This window comes from Genypterus blacodes, unplaced genomic scaffold (assembly GCF_046128005.1).
Source record: "Genypterus blacodes isolate CSIRO-AG114 ecotype Tasmania unplaced genomic scaffold, CSIRO-AGI_Gbla_v1 ptg000413l_1, whole genome shotgun sequence".
Lineage (NCBI taxonomy): Eukaryota > Metazoa > Chordata > Actinopteri > Ophidiiformes > Ophidiidae > Genypterus > Genypterus blacodes.
In genome coordinates, this window is record NW_027467185.1 from 106,217 (window position 1) to 127,500 (window position 21,284).

General features: G+C 49.2%; 2 protein-coding genes across 3 annotated transcripts in view; both read right to left on the reverse strand.

Annotated features, from left to right (window-relative positions):
- Positions 1 to 1,049: 1,049 nt before the first annotated feature.
- Positions 1,050 to 12,200, reverse strand: LOC142989370 (solute carrier organic anion transporter family member 1C1-like). 2 transcript variants are annotated; one of them, XM_076138861.1, is made up of 14 exons: positions 11,293 to 12,200; positions 8,771 to 8,968; positions 6,330 to 6,471; positions 5,188 to 5,320; positions 4,718 to 4,998; positions 4,353 to 4,451; positions 3,189 to 3,428; positions 2,941 to 3,105; positions 2,535 to 2,730; positions 2,287 to 2,452; positions 1,896 to 2,068; positions 1,710 to 1,774; positions 1,427 to 1,544; positions 1,050 to 1,313 (listed from the first exon to the last, which is right to left on the reverse strand). In XM_076138861.1, the coding sequence occupies exons 2-14, from the start codon at positions 8,960 to 8,962 to the stop codon at positions 1,076 to 1,078; spliced, it is 2,208 nt and encodes a 735-aa protein (XP_075994976.1). In that variant the 5' UTR covers positions 8,963 to 8,968; positions 11,293 to 12,200; the 3' UTR covers positions 1,050 to 1,075. The 2 variants fall into 2 exon arrangements, with proteins under 2 accessions (XP_075994976.1, XP_075994977.1); XM_076138862.1 differs by lacking the exons at positions 8,771 to 8,968; positions 11,293 to 12,200 and having other exon boundaries at positions 6,330 to 6,547.
- Positions 12,201 to 18,126: 5,926 nt separating this feature from the next.
- Positions 18,127 to 21,284, reverse strand: part of LOC142989369 (cGMP-inhibited 3',5'-cyclic phosphodiesterase 3A-like) — a gene marked incomplete at its 5' end in the record, with an annotated part of 8,832 nt that continues 5,674 nt past the window's right edge. Inside the window, 3 exons of the mRNA XM_076138860.1 lie at positions 18,127 to 19,539; positions 19,646 to 19,913; positions 21,179 to 21,284. The exon at positions 21,179 to 21,284 is cut by the window's right edge and continues 56 nt beyond it. Coding sequence (XP_075994975.1) covers positions 19,217 to 19,539; positions 19,646 to 19,913; positions 21,179 to 21,284 — 697 coding nt within the window. The remainder of the gene's footprint in view (positions 19,540 to 19,645; positions 19,914 to 21,178) is intronic.

The following is a 21,284-nucleotide window of genomic DNA, read 5'->3' on the forward strand; positions in this document are numbered from 1 at the left end:
CTGCTGAGATGACCCAGGGAAGGAAACAAGGAAAGAAGGAAGGAGGTATTTAAGTCTTACAAACATCATGTGAAGCAAATACAAACTTACAAACAGCTTTAAACGTTTCACCATCAAGAAACCTTCAGCACTTTAGAGTTCAGGAAATTTAAAACGAAGGCATTCATGAGAATCAAACCTGAGAGGTGTGTGTGTGTGTGTGTTAAAGGCAGCGGCCTGTCTGAGGTGTGTGGTATGAGGTAGGTGGTGAACCTGCTGGTTCTCAAGCTGAGAGACAGTGGAACCCAAACACAACACTTTGTAGTCTGATCTGAGATCTGAGCAGGAGTGAACTTTGAGACGGTTCTTCCTCCAGAGCTGCTGCTGCTGCTTCATCTTCATCTTAGTGAAAGTCATCGCCCTGAAGGCCTGAAAGCATTTTAACAACAGGAAGCAGCAGTTTGCAGCCTCAATGCTCGATGTTCTCCTGTTCTTACGCCATCGTCGCTCAACTGGACGGCTGCTTCCTGTGAGAGGCCTTCAAGCAGCTCACCAGAGACTAAACCTAATGAATGTGGGGAAGTGAAGGTGCTGGAGTGTCTCTCCCCAGGCTGTGGTGAAGAGGAGAGCCTGGTACTTGAACACACCACGGCCCTGAAGCCCCCACAGATGTGTGTGTGTCATGCAGCAGATGGATGAAGGTTGGTGATCTACAGTCGTTTGGACTTTAACTTCTCTAAACTCATTCTCTTTGGATGCAAACATGAAGGCGACCTCGCCCCAGTGTTGTGTTCTTGTGTTGTGGTGTTGCGTAAGGCCCCTGCTCTTCTTCTGCTCAGTAATAAAGGCAGCTGGTGTTTGTGTGTTAGTGCACCGTTAGTCAAAGTCACATTTCCTGTCTGTTATCTCGTGTAATCTTGATGTTGTGTCTCTGTAAAGATAATCTACCACAAAGCCGTATCAAATTCTCAAACCCCTCCCCGGTCTGAGTCGTATAAATATAGACTTCCTGTTTCCTCTGAGACGTTCAGACAAAAATGTGATTCCCTGCAGATCTGGCGTGTGCGTGTGCTTGTTTGTTCATCTGTTCCCGCCGTCACAGCCGCGTCTCCCCTTCCACGCTTTTGTCGGACGTTCGCTGCGATTGGTTGGCATTGGAGATGACGTAATCCTCCTTCCTGAGCGCCTCTAGCTCCGCCCCCCCGTTGGCCAGAGCTCTGTGGGCAGCGTGTCGCTCCTCCTCCCTCAGCTGGCGTCCCAGGAGGATGAACCCCGGGATGCAGAGGAGGAAGGAGACGGTCCTCAGGCCCAGCGTCAGGCCCAGGTAGGCGATCCTGAAAACAAACAGGAGTGAAACATCTTCACCTCCACTTCCCTCTGATGTTCAGGTGTTGAGTTCATGTACACGTTCTGCCTGCGTGCGGTGCGTTTAAGGACTGGTCTGTACCTGTAGGCGGTGGTGTTGTAGATCCGACAGGCTCCCACGCCTCCACACCTCTTCTGACCCCATTTCAGACACGTGGAGTCGATGACGGCTCCAAAGTAGATGGGGGCTGGGATCCCAGCTGCAGAACATCACACACACACACACACACACACACACACACACACACACACACACACACACACACACACACACACACACACACACACACAGAGTTGCTGTTAGAGTTACTGGGCCCAGAAGAAGCAGGATCTCATGAGAGAGCGTGTGGATGAAGACTGCTCACCCAGCGTTCTTGTTGCCAAAGCGTGGAAACCCAACGCCAAAGACTTCAGCTGTGGTTTGATGCACCTGCATGAAGAAACAGGTTTGTTTGTATGTAACTAAACATGTAGAGGAGTTCTAACACGTGTCCCTGGATCCATGAGGGTCCATCTAAAGACCTCCAGACCTGAATAGAGGAGGGTCTGACCTGATGAGCAGCATGTAGCCTGGCGTTCCCCCGAGGGAGATGATGAAGGACGTGATGACGGACAGAGCCAGGAAGTACGGGAACATGCGGTCACACTCGTCCCTCTGAGGACACTGACCTGTGCTCACCGTGAAGTTCACTGCCTCAGACACACAGCTGCAGTTAGAGAAGACCTGCAGGTACGCACACACACACACACACACACACACACACACACACACACACACACACACACACACACACACACACACACACACACACAGGGGAGAGAGAGAGAGACAAGTCCAGGGACATGAGGAGGAGGAGGAGGAGGAGGACACACAGACAGACGGTGATGAGTGTGTGTTGTTGATGTTGCCTCTCTTTGTCATTGAGCGTCTGGTGAAGTTACCGTGTTCTTCCCAGAGCCGGCTGATCCCGTGCAGCCGGCCAGGCACGGGGAAACATACGTGATGCCGCTCTGGCTGCACACGGGATCCCAGTCGCTCCCTGAACACGCACAGTGTGAGTTACAGGCCGAGAACACGGAGTGAGAGTCATAGGAGATCCCATCAACCCTGCAGAGAGAGAGAGAGAGGGAGGGAGAGAGTATTATGGTCTGTTTGTATAAACACGACGTCGTCCCGTTGCTGGACCCACCAGTCGTACGGCAGCGTCACTCCTGCCACCTTGGCGTTCTCACAGCTCATGGCAAAGAAGAAGAGCGACAGGATGTAACCAATCAGAGACGTGCCGAAGGCGAACCGGGCCGCTCCCATGATGTTCAGCTTCAGCCTCTTCATCAGCAAACCACCAGAGAACATGCCAAGGGCCACCGCAGGGATGTTGATCATACCTGACACACACACACATCATCACACATCTTAAGCGCCTTTCATATTCAATAAGACAGTAGAGACAGGAAGTGTGTGTGTGTGTGTGTGTGTGTGTGTGTGTGTGTGTGTGTGTGTGTGTGTGTGTGTGTGTGTGTGTGTGTGTGTGTGTGTGTGTGTGTGTGTGTGTGTGTGTGTGTGTGTGTGTGTGTGTGTGTGTGTGTGTGTGTTACCCATCAGGAAGTTGGCCTTGGAGGCAGACTGCCTGAAGTGCTGCTCGATGTACTTGGGCTTGTAGGTTACCATGCCGATGAGCGAGTTGAGCTGGATGATGGTGACACACAGGTAGATCAGGTAGACGGGGTGACCCAGCAGCGTGCGCAGGGTCGGGATGAAGTCTGGGGCGAGAGATCAGACGGCGTTTACACCAAGGGAGGGAAAACTAACTGGGAAAACTGGGAATCAACCGATGACGGCTCACCTTTGGCCATCTGGATGAAGCTGGTCTGCTCCTCTTCCTCGTACTCGTGCTTGAGGAGAGGAGAGCCTTTGATGAAGCCGCTCTGCTCCGGGTCGCTCTGGGCCGGCCCACACACGGGCAGAGAGCGAGGCAGGAACCAGAAGGGGATGGCGGACAGCAGCGTGATGACGCCGGCGATCAGGTAGCCCAGCCACCAGGCCCCCACCCAGCGGGCGTCGGCCGGGGTGATGGTGATGGAGTCTGGGTGCACAGGGAGAGACGGAGATCAGGTATGAAACAGGGAGGAGAGAGTTTAAAGCCTCCGAGTCTGACTTCACGTCTCCATGTGTGGTCGCTGCCATCTGCTGGTTGGAAAGCCACACTGCACCAAAATAACAATGGATTTGATGATTTTCCCTCTTATTTCCTGTCTTTGTGGCACTTAACACACGGTTGTCTTATTTAAATGAATATCTTAACGCTCATATTTATATCTCGCTGTAGCATACACACACTCAGCTTCCTCTCTCCTCAGCTTCCTCTTCCTCAGCTTCCTGTTGCACATCTGCACAGAGTGAACCTCTCTGTTCCTCTCCATGGTTGTTTCTTCTCCTTCTACATGAAGCTTTGTGCAGGTGTTCCAGGCCCTCCTGGAGAGCCCGGTCAGGTCAGTCTGCTGATGTGTGATATTGATCTACACAGATACATTTGATTTGATTTGATTGATCGACCATCAGAGCTGCTCCAGTCTGAGGCTGAATGTTCTCCTCATTCTTCACAGTAGCGTCTCCACGGTTACAGTTCATCTCGACCACATTGAGGTGTTCTGCCATCGTTTCTCCCTGCGTTTCTGTCATTATTCCCTCTTCCTCCCTCTTCCCCCTCTCTTAAAGCTCTTAGTGTCTGTGTTTCCCTCCAAACATCCTCTTAAACATGCAGGACGGTGCTGAGACTCTGGTGCTCTGATCTAAACCATGGTGACTCTGTGAATGAGCTCAGGAGAGCGTGGCTGTCTTTGTTGGATCAGAGCACAGAGGAGCTGAGAGGAGCTGAAGTTGAAGTTCTTGTTGTGATCTAAGAACACGTAACACATGTTTGAACTCTGTGCCCCCGGGTGTCTGGGCTGGTGTCTGTTGTTGTGTCTGGCCGGCCTGTAAAGTAAACATCAGTCTACAGTCGACTCACCCAAGTTTACAAATCCAATGTCCACGTAGATTTTGGCACAGAGGGAACCCAGCAGGTAGCCAAACACGGGGCCAATGACCGAAATGGTCTGGACACAGCCTGGAATCAAACAAACACACCCGATCAGACAAACGCACACAGACGGGACGACACGAGGCGTTTAGGTCTCCCAGCAGCACGCAGGAATGTTTAGCACTCTCCTCACATTCCACTGTAAACAAAGTTAAACTATTTACATTTCTTGACCATATTTGTCCAAATCTGCAGAGAAACCAAAGATCTGCGTTTCTCGGGTGGAGTTCCATGTTCCAGCTCCCAGACCCAGACCCAGCCCCGGCCCATGTGTCCTCCTCCGGTCCTCTTACCCACATACAGCGCCGCGTTCTCCTCACTGGCAAAGTCATCGATGTAGGAGATCCCCAGAGGCTGGACCGGCGTCTCTCCGATCCCCCGCAGGACGTTTCCCAGCAGCACGTAGATCCACATGGACAGGTTGGACTCTCCTTCACAGCCTGCAGGGACGCCGCCTGTCCCCGGGCCTGAGGGTCCATCCTCCTGGACCGGGTCAGCCGGCGGGCCCAGGAGACACGGGGAGGCGTGGAAGGTGGAGTTGGCGACCCAGCGCACCGACGTTTCATATTCATAACTGGACACAGAACAGGAAGTTAGGGATAAACTCACCATTTATGTCGGGGGGGCCTATTCTGATGAACAGGAAGTCCAGTTACCATGTGTAGTGTTGTAATAATGTAAAGCTCAAAGCGATAATCATTCAGACTCAATGCTAACAAGCTCAGTGTTTGGTTCAAAGCGATGATGTCGTCTGGCTTCTCACCGTCCAATGATGAAGTGAGGCAGAGCGATGATGAAGGTGCCGATGGACATCAGCACACAGCCCACTGCGATGATCTTGGGCCGGTGAAGCTTGGCGCCAAAGTAGCTGACGAAGGCGATCACCAGCAGGTTACCTGGCAGGGCAGAGGGACAGACGCGTTACCACACACCGTCCAGCATCAGGTATTTCAGACTTCAGGTATTTGCTTGTATTCCTATATTCCAAACCAATAACAAGGTGGTAACTGCATTGTTAAGTGTGACCAGCAGGCGGCAGCATTCTATCAGCATCTTTCACTTATACAGCTCCGCCTACTGAACTACATGTGTTGTGTTGTGTTGTGTTGTGTTGTGTTTCTTAATGTTCCGTAAAATGTCTGAACTTGGTCACAGATATTTGTGAATCAAGTCTCAGGTGTTCAGTCCTTTGAATTGATTGATTGATTGATAGATAATTTTATAATTTTCTATTCCTGGATTTGTGGCCCGGGCGAACTTTGACATTTTGGGAAAGATGAAGGATGAGAGAGAGAGAGAGAGAGAGAGAGAGAGAGCTCGTCTCTGACTCATTCATTTCTCTCCCTCTGCTCATCTCTCTGTCTTTTCTCCTCTTCTTTCTTGCACGTTCCCTTTTTTCGCCCCTGTACACGCTGCCCTGCTCTGACTCTGCGTTACCTTGGCAACGCTCCTGTGGAGGCAGCCTGTTGCCTAGGCCACATGGAGGAGAGATGGAGTGATGGTGACAGACCTCCTGCTGTGGCCTGGTTTGTTTGGACAGGTGAGGAAGCGTCATAGGGTCCTGCATGATCGTAACTATGGTAACATGAACGCTAAGACGTACTGAAGTAAGCTCTGATGTTTGTCACAGTGCAGAACAAATCACATTACACTGACGGGATCTGTCTCTGATCACTATGGCAACATGGCTGCCCGTGTTTGGTTGTCAGGGAGATTACAAACTTCCTTTATCATAATATCTGTACAAATACGACTTTACACATCACAGCATGTTTGTGTGTGCGCACACACACACACACACACACACACACACACACACACACACACACACACACCTGTCCTCTCCTTGATGAATTCATTCATGTTTCCATCCCAACAAAGAGCCGAGGGAGGATTCTCACTCACCGATCTCGAAGCTCCCGTCAATGACGCCTATCAGGTAGCTGGGGATGTCGAAGCGCCGCTCCAGCTGCGTTATTGTGCTCTTCATGTAGCTCCCCGACAGAGCCTTGGAGAAATAGGCAAAGGACAGAGCCACCAGAAACATCTGGAGAGAGAGAGAGAGAGAGAGAGAGAGAGAGAGAGAGAGAGAGAGAGAGAGAGAGAGAGAGAGAGAGAGAGAGAGAGAGAGAGAGAGAGAGAGAGAGAGAGAGAGAGAGAGAGAGAGAGAGAGAGAGAGAGAGAGAGAGAGAGAGAGAGAGAGAGAGAGAGAGAGAGAGAGAGAGAGAGAGAGAGATTTTTATGGACAAAGGACTGCAATAAAATTCTGGCATTGTTCAGAAATTCGGGATGTTGTGACGCTGCTACGACCGACCAATGGGAACGCAGCAGTGACCACATCAACTCATACAGCTGCTCTTTGATTTTCTAAAGTTCTGGACTTTAACTCTTAATTCTTCCTTTTCCCGAACGTTTCCGGACTGAAACCTAAACTCCCTGTCTGAGTTGAGAGTCGGGCCGTAATGAGAGCAGTCAGGTGCCAATCATGAAGGCCCAGCTTCCTGTGACTCGCTCCAGGGGTTAATCTAATCCAGAGTCACATGTCAGCCGCCATCAAGTCCCCCAGATGTTTGGAGCTCCACTGCTCACGGTCACAGACCTCCACTTCACTTCTGTCACATCCCTGGACTGGAGGTAGACAGACAGGTGGAGAGGTCAAGCAGTAGATGGAGGGACAGACGGACAGTGAAAGGCGGTGGTTTCCTTCATGTGTTTGTTTCCCTCTGTACGTCTGCATGGAAACACAGCAGACCTCCTGTGCCTCATGTGGACCGATTGTGATCTCACTGTGTGTTTGAGTGCATGTGAGTAACGGTGCCTGATCTCCGTCATGCCCTGCACCCCCACCCCATGTTCTCTGACATGAGACATGCAGTGCACATGGACGTCTGACTGATTAACATATAGAGCAAAGGAGAGAGCGAGAGGGGGAGAGCGGGAGGGACAGAGAGAGAGGGCCCTCTTTCTGCAGTCTGGGTTCTGATCTTTGTCTTTATTCACCCCCCGCCCACACACACACACCCTCACTGGTTCCAAACAGGAAGCAGCTGACTGCGAGCGTGACGGCACATTAGCCGAGGCGCAGACTGGGTTTCCCTCAAGGTCGCAGGAGACACGTCCATCAAAGGTGAAGACGTTCCCAGCGTGAGGTTCTCAGCATTCCCACGTTTCTCCTCAGACCATCTGGGGGACATCAAAGCTGCCAGACATCCGGACCGCCAGTTGTTTTAACGCTCATCAGGCCGGGCCTGTGAGTCTGCAGGGGGCGCTAAACATCCTTCATGACGTCCACATGGCTGACAGTTAGTCAATTATCATGAGGAAGAATGAAGGAGATAAAGGAGAACCTGGGCCTGATGTGATGTTTGGATCGTTCCCCCTCGTTCTCCTTCCTGGTTTCTTTCTCACGCCACACCTGATTGGCTGAAACCTTCCTGCTGCTCCCAACATCAAACTTTCCCAGCCTCCGATTGTTTTTCCCACATGAAAGTCCAAAGAAACAATGGCGCTCAGCAGATCAGATCAGACCTGTGTGGACTTCAGAGGGTTGTTGCAGCTCTTCATCATCAAACACCTGCAGAAGCTTCCTGATCTCCAGCCTGGAATTCTTCTGGGAATTCATCAGATCTCCCTGACGTCAAGCAAAAATGATGGAAATGTTTCCTGATGATCAGACTCTTGTCAGACAGGAACCTGATCCATGGAGCTGGTCCTGTTTCTGCTCCTCATGTGAGGGATCCAGACTGTGGTGGTTGCTAGGAGACGATTCCCTTTTTCCCGCATGTTTCATCCCAACGCAGACGAATGTTCAGGACTTTGGTGTCTACTGAGCTTTTAATAGAACACACATCCTTTCAGTGCGCAGGTCAAACAGATACAGGAGCCGTTTGTGCTCACATTCCCCAAAGGTCAAAGGTCACCTGCAATAATGTTCCCTACCCTCGTGGCCACGGATCAGCTCTGAGCAACCAGCTGTAATTCTGTTATTTTGTTAGATTTGTCTACACACACACACACACACACACACACACACACACACACACACACACACACACACACACACACACACACACACACACACACACACACACACACACACACACACACACACACACACACACACACACACACACACACACAAAGCCACAGCCACATTCATACAGCAAATGTCTTCTCTTCTCCTACACACACCTGCATACACACACCTCATGTGTGTAAGCATGTGATCCTCTTCTCAACACTCACTTACACATACACACACACACACACACACACACACACACACACACACACACACACACACACACACACACACACACGCACACACGCAGCATTCGGTGTCTAACCTTCAGGCCGGCACAGGGGGCGGAGCGTCGCTCTCTGGTCGTGGCGTCACTGCGTCCGTTCTCCTGCCTGCCGCTTCGCCGGGCTCCCGCCTCCATCCTGCAGGAGCGTGTGTGTGTATGTGTGTGTGTGTGTGTGTGTGTGTGTCTCAGCAGAAGTCTCCTGCGTGCTGCAGCCGCTCGCCACTGATGCATGCAACCCTGCAAATGGATAATTCAAGCATGTGACCCACTTCTCTTCCTCCACAAAAACCAGAGGAGCGTGAGCCGCAGAGAGGCACACACACACACACACACACACACACATTCACACTAACGTAAAGACAAGCACACACACACGTCTAAAGGCTTAAAGCAAGAACATCCAAACTGTAGCGAGGCAGGTGATTATAGATAACTGATCGTGTTGTCGTCATGGTGTTTGTCAGGCAGCAGACGTGTGACATCACAGTCAGGTGATCTGGTTCTGGTTCTTGTTGTTGTACTTTAGGTGTGTGTGTGCTCAGATCCCCTGGAGTGTTTACATCCCACGCATAACATGACTGCTGGGGGCGGGGCGGGGGGGGCGGGTTTGAAACCGAAGGAGATACAGAGGAAGATGAATGGAGGAGTAAAGAGAGGAGGAAGATCAGCTGATTTGAGCTAATTTGTTGTTTTTTTCCTGTGTGATGGCAGCAGATGAGAGCCTGCAGGGGTTCACACACTCCACACACTCCTCTGCCTCACAGTCACTCAGACTAACTTCAGGCGTCTTCGTCTCGTCTGTGTTCGGTGCTTTGTCGGTGTTGTTTGCGTTGTAGGTGAGGAGGGAATGTACAGATTGTGATTGTTTCTATGGCAACCATTGCTTCACTCTAATTTAGAATTTTCTGACGATTATCAGGTGAGAATGCTTTGATGGAGATTGAACTTTAACTCCTTAGGACGACTTCTACATGTTTCATTCTGGCAGTCAGTATCTCATATAATACATGTTTTTTTCAGTACATCTTGATTTAGCAAGAAAACTGAGACAGAAAACTAAAGTGAAACTAAACATGTATTAGAGTCCTAACTTCAGCTGAGATGTGTTTATATGAAGTTTCTGTGTGTGTGTCCTGTATGTGACCTTTACAGGAGAGGTCCTGCTGGTTTGTAGCAGCCTGGTCCAGAGCAGAGCAGCTCTGTTTACCACTCTCTGTCGAGCTCTATTTCTAGGTCAGGGGGCAGCAAGGGGACAGCAAGGAGGGGCAGCAAGGAGGCACAGCAGGGAGGGACAGTAACTATCCCCCTTACAAGGGCTACATGCTGCATCGCCCCTCTGTGGACAGTTTGAGTTATGGAACCTGGAAATCCCCTTTTATCTGTTTATAGTGGTCGATATTTTACATTGGTGACACTGGAATCTCACAGGCTTAAACATTTATCAGAGATCAATCACACCACCTGGTGGCCAAGAGCAGCAGAACATGACTTCATGAGGAAAGACTTAAGCTCAAAACACCACAGTGCAATTTACAGGGTTAAGACCCTTGTAGAGTCTGAACTAAAGAACAAAATATAAGGATTTCTTAATGATAAATGTTGAAAGTTTGTCACACTCATGTAAGAAATACTGCAGAGTTATGAGTGGAAAGTTGAAGGGATGAAACATCTCTGTAGGCTGATCCCTCAAAGGGTTAAATAAGAGACAGATCCAACTATTAACAAATCACAAATCATGGATGACTTTGGTTTCCTAGAGCTGACTTTTAGCCATTTATGTTGTGCAACTCACAAATAAGTTTGAGGTCTGAGTGCTCAAGTCGAGACTGACGAGTCCTGAACCTGTGAGTCCTGCACCTGTGAGTCCTGAACCTGTGAGTCCTGCACCTGTGAGTCCTGAACCTGTGAGTCCTGAACCTGTGAGTCCTGCACCTGTGAGTCCTGAACCTGTGAGTCCTGAACCTGTGAGTCCTGAACCTGTGAGTCCTGAACCTGTGAGTCCCACTGTGCTGGATACTGAATGGGAAGCCAGAGTCACGTTTGGTTCGGTGTATTTTCTGGTTCAAGGGTCAAGTTGAGTCTAAATGGAGTCCACAGCTCAGAGACACGCTTCAGGTCAGAGCCGTGACGTGTCGAGAGGCTTTACACCAAACTGAGAGGCTGTGGAATATGTGATGAGTTACATTCCAGATAGTTTGACGTTTGATATGAATACAAAAGTAGTTATTGGTGTGATTGAATGTTTGATGTTGATGATAAAAAGATATGAAGTCTGAACTAAAGGATCAATGAAGTCACAAGACAGCAAAGTTTACAGGTCTGTGAGCGCCAAGTCTCCAAGTCCAAGTCATGAGACTCAAATCACATCACAGGCAGACAGGCAGGCAGACAAACAGGCAGGCAGGCAGACAGACAGGCAGGCAGGCAGGCAGGCAGGCAGGCAGACAGACAGACAGACAGACAGTATAAATGTTTGTATAAATGTACAGATCAGGTGCGCAGCTACCCGGTGAGTCACGCAGGTGATGACGTCAGGTGTGATTTTTCAGGTTTTCACGCACCTCGCTCACCTCCGTGTCCTGCGCGCCGCGGCGCAGGAAGGAGCCGCCGCACAGCGCGCTGATCCCGGCTGCTCCTGTCAGCCCGCCGCGCTCAGACCCGTGAGTCCCGTGTGTGTGAAGGAAAAGCGTAGATTCCCACGTGTGTCTCCACGTCTCATGTCCACAGGCAGATTAGTCCCACATGCCCCCACTCAGGTCCGCTGTCCGGGGACTGCGCGTCAAAAACGGGAAAGAACAACGCGTGTGTGCGAACTGAGTGAAAAGTGGAGAAAGAACCCGAGAGTCTCTCTCTCTCTCTCTCTCTCTCTCTCTCTCTCTCTCTCTCTCTCTCTCTCTCTCTCTCTCTCTCTCTCTCCCTCTGTCTGTCTCTCGCCCTCTCTCTCTCTCTCTCTCTCTGTCTCTCCCTGTCACTCTCTCTGTCTCTCTCTCCCCCCTATTTGTCTCTCTCTTTCCCTCTGTCTCTCTCTCTCTCTCTCTCCCCCCTCTGTCTCTGTCTCTGTCTCTGTCTCTCTCCCTCTCTCTCTTTTCTCTCTCTCTCTCTCTCTCTCTCTCTCTCTCTCTCTCTCTCTCTCTCTCTCTCTCTCTCTCTCTCTCCCCCTTTCTTTCTCTCTGTCTCTTTTCTATCTTCCTCCCTCTGTCTCTCTCCCTTTCTCTCTCTGTCTCTCTGTCTCCCCCTCCCTCTCCCTCTCTCTGTCTCTCCCTCCCTCTCTCGCTCTGTCTCCCGCTCTACCTCTCCTCTCTCTCTGACACACACACACTCACACTTCCACTCTCTCTCCTCTCCTCTCTGTTGTTTAGTTAGATCAGAGTGTTTGAGCCAATCAGAGCGTCTCTTCGTCAGTTTGTTGAGGGTGGAGACCAGCAGGAGCTCTGATTGAGCTTCATAGTGGAGAAGAACTGAAGATGTGAATGAAAACATCAAATGAATGAAATCAAAGACTGGACTCTCTCTCTCTCTCTCTCTCTCTCTCTCTCTCTCTCTCTCTCTCTCTCTCTCTGTGTGCCCTTGCTTGCACTGTAGCTTCGCAGAGCCTCAGCACATTGAGACTGAGATGTTTCCTCTGTTAAATTGCAGCTGATTGATTTTCTGCAGGAGGAGGCTGATGTATGCTGGACAAGACGGTGACGTCAGGAAACAGGAAGTGACACTGAGAGCCATGTATGAGGTCACTTTGTTCTTGGATTCCATGGTGTGACCGTGTGGATTTGGGCTTCTTCCAGTGTCAGTGGTGATTAACTGGCGTCTAGATAGTGAAGAAGACGTAACATCCTGGTTGTCCTGGGCACCAGACAGAGACCTCATGTTATACGTAACCATGGAGATACAGTCTGTTTACGTTACAGTTTTTTGAATGACTTCTTTATTCCGTCAACACAAAATCCACCTGAAGAGACTGTAAACACTTTTTTGTGATAATTGTGCGTAGCATGTCCGTGACGAGTTCAACCAGAGAAGCTCCTCAGCTCCTCAGCCCCTCTGCTCCTCAGCTCCTCAGCTCCTTAAGTCCTCAACTGGGAGAGAGGATGTAAAGCTTCTGTTGGGGCTGAGAGCTCCTGTGTGATCTGATTTCGTCCATCCCTCCTCATTTCCTTCCTTCTTTCCTCAGCCAGAGCTTTGCAGGGATTACAGGAGAGGGTTAATTAGTGAGATGGAGTGAGCGAAGGTGAACGCTGAGCCCGGCTCATGTTGATCCCACAGCAGATGTGACTGATGGCCTCACAGAGCTCGATTCCCATGCATGCTCATTATCCAGAGGCTCAGATCTGATATGCATTACAGGGATGGAAGCCTGGATGAAGGCAACGTGAAGATCTGAGGCAGATAAAAAGAGGAGCAGAGGGAGAAGCCGGCAGCCACCTGACGCCACACAGCCCTGATGGCCAACATGGAGCCAACCATGTATGTGATACTAAAACATATATTTCACCACCATAACCAAACCTCTTCTCACTTTTTAAACAATTTGATTACACATCGTTTAAAGCGTTTTCTTTCTCGCGACATTCAGGGCCACAATGTTTTCCCATAATGAGGCTTAGTCGAGTACTCAGACACTCGTGCTGCATTCAAGTGCTCATCGGAAGCTGGCAGACTAAATGAAGGTGCGAGTGCTTCTCCAACTGAACAACCTGCAAGCACTGAAGTAGAAACATGGAGAGAAGAAAAATAAGAATTACACATATGCCATTTCTAAGTATTCAAAGTGCCATTTTCCAATTTTCAGCAGCACTTAAACGCACCATTACAGCTTTGAAGCTAAATGCTTCACTGTAACACGTCACCTTTACACGTCTGCTACTTACGCTACATTCTGCTTTACATGATTGACAAGGATGAAAGAAAGACACAACGCACAGTCAGCATTTATAAATCTTATTCGTCAACAATATTCACATGACAACATCAACGCTGCTCTGCTAGTGACAGCTTCTATTATAGTCCCAATATATTGTATAGATAATTCTGTAATACATTATCCAGAGGCACTTCCAGGAAGTCTGGCAAAGAGGAGCTACAGTTTTGTGTCTTAATTACAAAACAGTAAAAATAAATATTTTTCTGAAAGGATTGTTTTTGTTATAATAATACGCTTTAGAATCTGTACAGTCCGTATGTGGATACAAAGTCAAACAAGATCCAGAAATCAAATGTTTCACTCAAATACTGGTGAATCGTTTCCCTCCTGTATTGCTACATGTGTTAAGCCCGAGAGAAGAAGAAGAAGAGGAGGAGGAGGAGGAGAAGAAGAAGAAGAAGAAGAAGTGCAGCTATGCCCGAGACAAACCTAGCCACCCTGTTTGTGTCGTGTAAAGGAGGAGTAAAGTTGTTTTGGTTCCCTTTGTGACGGCGTACACGTACACGGGGGCGTGGCCTGGGAGCGCAGCCCTGTGCCAAATGAGCTGAAACAACAAACGGTACAAAAAGTTTTTGGTTCAAACCATCAAAAGAGCCTGGAGAGCGCCTGAAGGTCGCCTGCTGCCCGTTCACACGGCAGTGAGAGGAACACGCTAAGACGAGTGAGCTTCGGTCTGTTCAATGAAAAGGTCACATGCTGCTTTAACCCTTTGAGGTCACTGGTGCTTGGAGCTGCATAACTCAAACACAGGATGTCTCACTTTTCAGGAGAACGCCCACTTCTTATCTGTCGCATCTTAGGTCATGAAATTCATCCATTATATCTGATTGAATGCTTAACACCGTGTAATACTGCCCCCATGTGGTGTGGCTGTTTTCATGCAGTTTCTGTGGACCGGAAGTGGATCACTCTCCTGGGCGCCTCTACAGGCCGATCAACCAACGCACTCAAACGCACCTAAAGCTACAAGATCCACAGCATCACCATGTCGTCAGGACAACAAACCAGAGGAGCCGAGGACCTCAAAGGGTTCAGCATGTGAGTACGACCGCAGGACGTCACACTCAGGTGAGCACGTTCCTTTGGCTTCACAGGCGAGTGGAGCGCAGCGTGAGAACCAAACTACAGACGCGGCTTTGATTGTGTTCAGGTGAAGGTGGAGGGTCGCACTGCACTTTGGCTTCTACACTAAACATTCTAGAACAAGTGAAGGTTCATAGGAGACATATTTAAAGGGGACTTAGGAGACGTATTTAAAGGGGACATATCATGCAGACTGTTGATTTCATGTGTGATCATTTAATGTGACTCCGCCTCCTGAAAGACCTGCTGTGCTCTTACTGGCCCACAGTAAAGTGGCGGACGCTTGGTTTTCAACACTCCAGGGTCTGTAACAGCTCTGAACACGGTGACATCATGGCTGCTGAGGACCAATCAGAGACAATGCTTTCGGGGCAGTTCAGACATTTGCGCTCCTGAATGCAACACAAACTCTGACTGTGACTGTGAACCGAACTCAAACCCATAATATGTCCTCTTTAATCACATGCGTGTGCTCCAACATCTACAGTTTAGTGTCAGCAAACTGAAACTTAATGCAAAGATCTGAACTCCACTCTGATCAGAGTGAACCTACTGACCATGAGGAGTAAGAGAAGCTACTGAGCTACGGAAAGAGAAGCTACGGAGACGCGACGCTTAACAGTCGGCAAGATCACTGAAGCTCATATCGTTATGGTAACGAGCAGGTTGGCGTCTTGTTCACAGCGTTTCAGGTAAAAGAGGGAAATCAGAAATCAGCTCCTGCACGATACGGGAAGAGGAGACACAGAGTGAAGAAAACTGTCTCCTTCACGTCTGAACTCTGTGTGTGTCAGTGTGTAGATGTTTGTGCTTCTCTTCAGGTCTGTAGGTCTTTGAATGGACCCTTATGGATCCATGTGGTTTCTTCTTCTACAGCACAGAGATAGATTCACTAACAGAACTGTGTTATGCTATAATGAGGCTAACACCTCCTCACATCTACAATATGTTCTTTTTCTTCTTCTACTCTTTGTCGACGCCCTGCATGTTCATCTGCACAACCTTCAACCACAGGTTACGGGACGACATCACACCAGCTGCAGACTGATGAGAGAAGATAATATAGGATAGAGATCCATGACAACATACAGAGGGTTCAGGGTCAAAGGTCAGAGGTCTGTATTATTATGTAACTAAACTTCTCTCTTCATGTAGAGGAGCTTTAGAGGCTCTAACACGTGATCATGGATCCATAAGGGTCCATTAGAGACCTACAGACCTGAAGAGAAGAAGAAGAACATCTACACACTGGTACAACTGACAGAGGAACAAACAGACTTCAGACATCAGATCACTGGTCACACACACACACACACACACACACACACACACACACACACACACACACACACACACACACACACACACACACACACAGATGATGTATCACAGCTGTAAGTCTCTTTGCTGTATGGTGGAGTGTAGGGTCAGCGGTCAGAGGTGAAGCGTGGAAGGAGGTAACACATGCAGAGGGAACATGGCTCCTAACTAGCTATGTGGTGTCAGATGAAAACAAGTCTGCTGAGCCTCCATGAAGCTGTGATCTGGATCTCCATACACAGTGACTCTGATGGGATCCCTCAGAGCTTCAACATGTGAACGCAAAGTGACTCGTGACCTTTAGTCGTGTGTTCGCTGACATGTGCGTTCTCCCGAGCTAGGGACGACACAACACAACCAATCAGAGCCCTAACATCTGGCTCATTTGCATACTGCTGCTTGTGTGAAGTCAAACAAACTCTTGATACCAAGCAGAGTGACTGAAGCTAACCTGCTAATTTAGAGCAGAGCATTTGCCCGTTGGATCAGATCCCTTATATTCTGCCTCGCGCGAGCCGAGAGGTCCGGCACAGAACGAGCACCGAGAGCCTCATGTTGCACCACTTAGCCGCATTAAAAGGAGCAAATTCTGATGAGGAAACTGGGTCACAGCCGGGCGAGGAACTTAAACGCTGAGTCATGAGTCAGTGAACGCCACGGCTCAGGTCTAAGGAGCTTTAACGTGTTTGGGCCTCAGAAGCTTCAAACTGCTGGAGAGTCGAAGCTCTGCAAGCAGGACCAAGAGCTACGCAAACAGAAACGCCAGGTCATCGATCCGGATCAGTAGGATCTGGATCAGAGGGATCTGGACCTTGTGGTCATTAAGTCATCTTCAGTCTAGCAGCATTACTACAAATATGCAACTAGCACCATCATGTAGCTGAGACTGAGCTGATTCAGTGAAGGACAAATGATCTGAATGGATCCTAAGCAGCTCCATCCAGACCTGATCACACAGTATTGATTATTGATTAACAGCTTGTTCGGGAAGGTGAGCCTGATGTCCTGACTTCCTGTTTCATGGACCCACTGGTTCTTAGTTGAAGTGTTTGTATGAAGTTTGGCTGCTAAGTGTTTGAGTATAAAGCTGGAATCATTGATTTCTTCCTTGGCTGACCTCTGACCTCCCCTCAGGGTCCTGAGGTAAATCCTCTCAGGTCACTGTGGCTTTACTGGATTACTTTACATTCTCAGAGTTCTGGCCTACATACCAGCCTAACATTACTGCTGAGCAGCTGAGAGGAGACCTGACGTCACCCTCACACACTCACAGACAGGCTAGGTCTGTGTGTTTTAACGTGATGTAAGAGCTGAGATCATCATCATGTTCCATTAATTACCTCTGCCAAGGACGCCAGGTTTGGACCTGTTGTCAGAGGGATTTAAACTTTTGATGTAAAGCGATTTTGATGTAAGGTGAAGAAGCTATGAGATGTTTGGTGGAGATGTGAGATGTTCAGATACACATGAGCAGATGTGGAGCCTCTCTGTGTGTGTGTGTGTGTGTGTGTGTGTGTGTGTGCGCGTGTGTGCGTGCGTGCGTGTGACTGTGTGAGTGCATAAAGTGAGTCAGGAACTGGAACAGGAAAATGTTCAGATTCTGCTCGTTTCTATGGCGAATCCGAAGACATCTCCTAGCAACCGTCACCGTGCGGTTCTTTCAGATGGTTCCACTGTGGATTTCATTGTTTTTCACTTCACAGTTTAGCCTTGAAAACACATTTTCGAAATCTGAGAACGTTCCAGGATATATGTAACCATAGAAACCCTCTGATGTGACTAAAGAGCAGAGTGAAGCTTTGTTTGTTTGTTTTCCTCTGTGAGTTTCTTCCTTCCTGAGTTCTGTGGCCTTAACGCCGCCTCAGTGTGCGTCTGGATTTACCTTCAGATACAAAAGCAGCAAACCGGGAAAACTGCAGATGAGAGACAAACATTGTTTGACGCGAACAAAACTGTGTGTTGTGTGTTTTTCCTTAAGGCTTTTAGAGCAACGGGGACCTTTGTTAACCTTCCTGTGTGTGTGTGTGTGTGTGTGTGTGTGTGTGTGTGTGTGTGTGTGTGTGTGTGTGGCCGAGGCAGAGTGGACACAGCCTTTTCCCTGACTTTTATCCTATTGTGTCGGAGCAGAGTGGGACTGCGGCGCTCTCACAGCAGGGGGCGGGGCGGGGTGGCGAGGGGGCGTGGCCTCCAGGACACCAGGGGGCCTCGTTTATAAACATGAGAGGAAGACAGCACATCGTTACTGTGCCAGCTTCTACCTGGAGATAACCAAACTCATGTTCTGTTTCCATGGAGACGGCTCTTCAGTTGTTGTTAAGGGATCATAACTCTGTGGATAAATGTTGCTGTGTCAGCAATATTTGTCAATCTTTGGCAAAGGTTTGGGTCCAGAAAAGTAACGAGAATGCAAAACAAACAATATTTAGATGAGTAATGTGTGTGTGTGCTTGTTGAAATATGTCAAAGATGACTACCCTGATTTTCCTCTGACCTTTGACCTGAAGCCTTTGTATGTTGTCATGGATCTCTATCCTATAGTAACGCTGACCTTTGACCCTGAAGCCTCTGTATGTTGTCATGGATCTCCATCCTATAGTAGCTCTGACCTTTGACCCTGAAGCCTCTGTATGTTGTCATGGATCTCTATCCTATAGTAACTCTGACCTTTGACCCTGAAGCCTCTGTATGTTGCCATGGATCTCTATCCTATAGTAACGCTGACCTTTGACCCTGAAGCCTCTGTATGATGTCATGGATCTCTATCCTATAGTAACCTCCCGGTCCTTCTCTCATCAGTCTGCAGTGTGATGTCGCTCTCTAACATGAAGTGGCTGAGTTGTGCAGATAAACATGCAGGGCATCGTGAAGACAAATAGTAGAAGAAGAAACGTGCACAAACGTTACGCGTGTTTGACTTTGCGACTGAATCGAGGCCCCAGATCCAGACTACAACCCAGACCCTCAGTCCTTCATCCCTGGCCTGGTTTTGGTTGCATCCCTCTCTTCCTTTCTTGTCTTCTTGTCTTATTTAGGCACATTTGACCCAAAGTGTCGTCTACAGTGTTGTGTCGAAGTGATGTGCTGGCTACTAATCAAGTTTAGTTTGCAAAATCTTCAGTCAGCATTCATATTTCTGGGTGAAGAGAGGGTCAAAGGTCAGGAGATCACTCTGGCTCATCCTCTCTCTCCCCTGAATCCTGTGATTGTGGAAGGACTTCCTCTTCCTCTTCCTCCATCGCTTGCACCTCCCCCCCTTCATCCAGCTCTTCGTTGGTCTCTTCCTCTCGGCTGGCTGACTCCTCCTCTTCCTCGTGAATGGCTGTGATGGGATCTGTGGAGCCGCTGACAGACTTGGCTTCGTCCAGCTGCTCCCCCTGCTGGACTTCTGTGGAAGACACTTTTTTCCACATCTCGTGGTTCTCCATCAGATGCTGTGTGATCTGACAGAACACCTTCTGTCTGCTCTTCTTCTTCGCTTCCTGCAGCTCTGTGAGACATAAAGGACAAGGCCGTAAGCCACGCCCACTTATGGAAACAGATTTTGCGTACATGTGGCTTAGTGTTGTGTTCCAGGTTGTTATTTGTGGACTTACGGGAGTTGTCGGAGCTTGAGGACACGTCATCCTCTTCCCCCTCCTCTTCCTCCTCCTCTGCATCCTGCCCTTCATCCACCTGCTTTGGCTCCGCCTCTGGGTCGGGGGCGTAGACCCAGCGTCCTGGCATGAGAGCGGCGGAGTCGTAGGACGAGCACAGAGGCCCGACGATGTGAGTGATGAACGACTCCTGCAGTTTGGCGAGCTGCGGAGCCGAGCGGTCCATGAAGGGGCTGATGGGAAGGCCGAGGCTCGTCTCCTCGTCGCCCTGGAGAAGACAAACATCACAAGCTTCAGATGCACAAACTCCACATGCTGATCCTTCTGATGTCAGTGTTAGGATCGCACAGTCACGACGAGATTCAACTCTCCTCCATGTTTCTGGTCTCTGACCCAAAGCAGCATGAGTGTGCGTCGACACGATGCTGTTACATCTTCATCCTTTATGTTACGCAGTGATGTAAAACATATTTTATAACATAATGTGTCACTGTGTGTGTGTGTGTGTGTGTGTGTGTGTGTGTGTGTGTGTGTGTGTGTCAGTCAGTATGAGGACAGAGGGGTAAGGGCTCTTGTTGCGATGACAACCTTAACCTAGATGGCGTCAGTCATTCATGAGTGTGTATGCAGAGAGAGAGAGAGTTTATTATAATATGAAATTTCTGTTGTTGGTGCAATGCAGCTCTGTGTGTGTGTGTGTGTGTGTGTGCGTGCGTGTGCGTGTGCGCGTGCGTGCGTGCGTGTGTGCATTGACTTAGCGGAGAGATTTCTGCTCCTGTGTGTGACTGAATGAGAGTTGCCAGCGATTTCAGATTTAGGTCATCTGTAGGAAACACACACACACACACACACACACTCTCTCTCTCTCTCTTCCTCTCCACCCCTCCCTCGCCTGTCTTTCTTAAAGCATATACATAATGATGAGGTTTCAGTGGGAGGTTGGTAAAACACATCACACACACATCACACACACTTCACACACACATCACACACCTCAGACTCACTTCACACAAACCCACACACACACCCTCTGAGGCCTTCTTCCTGTCTGTATTCAACTTTAACCCAACTTAACCCTGTGGTTGCCAGGTGATGGTGTCTCTGATCCTTTAACTGATCTAACCGACCAATCAGAAGCTCTGTTAGTTGACAGTGGGCTTTGTTGCCAGGCATCCGTCACATCTCGAGCCCAGCAGAGAGCAAATTCATGAGGCTGTGAGTGTGTTGACCGCTCTAGTTCTGTACAGAGGAGCTACACATTGACCCTTTGCTCAAGAGTCTGGGATCAGGAAATGAAACCCCCATCAGCCATTGCTGACCTCTGACCTCTGACATGATACTGATGCATTTAACCCTTCTTGTTTGCTGCAGACTTGTTTCCCTTGCGTCACATGACTCTCCTCCCTCTGTGTCTAGTCTACGGTTGCTATGGTGATTATGTCTGGCTTATGTTATTCATCCTGGCTCTGCTGTGGTAAATGATTTGTGTATGATGGTGTGGCTCCTTGAGTTACAGCCGCTCTGTCCTGGTACCTGCTGGTAGAACTCGTTGACGATCCCCTCTGTCCACTTCAGGTGCAGCTCTTTACTCTTCAGCGGCCCGTTCACATCTGCCAGCTTGATGCACATCTGGCACACC

What these genes read in the sequence shown, in the direction of transcription:
- LOC142989370 (XM_076138861.1), bottom strand. Translation starts at nt 8,962, where the DNA reads ATGCATCAGTGGCGAGCGGCTGCAGCACGCAGGAGACTTCTGCTGAGA. An exon ending in CCCCCTGTGCCGGCCTGAAG is followed by an intron (nt 6,472 to 8,770) that starts GTTAGACACCGA and finishes CTCTCTCTCCAG; the next exon opens with ATGTTTCTGGTGGCTCTGTC. An exon ending in CCGGCTCTGGGAAGAACACG is followed by an intron (nt 2,069 to 2,286) that starts GTAACTTCACCA and finishes GCGTACCTGCAG; the next exon opens with GTCTTCTCTAACTGCAGCTG.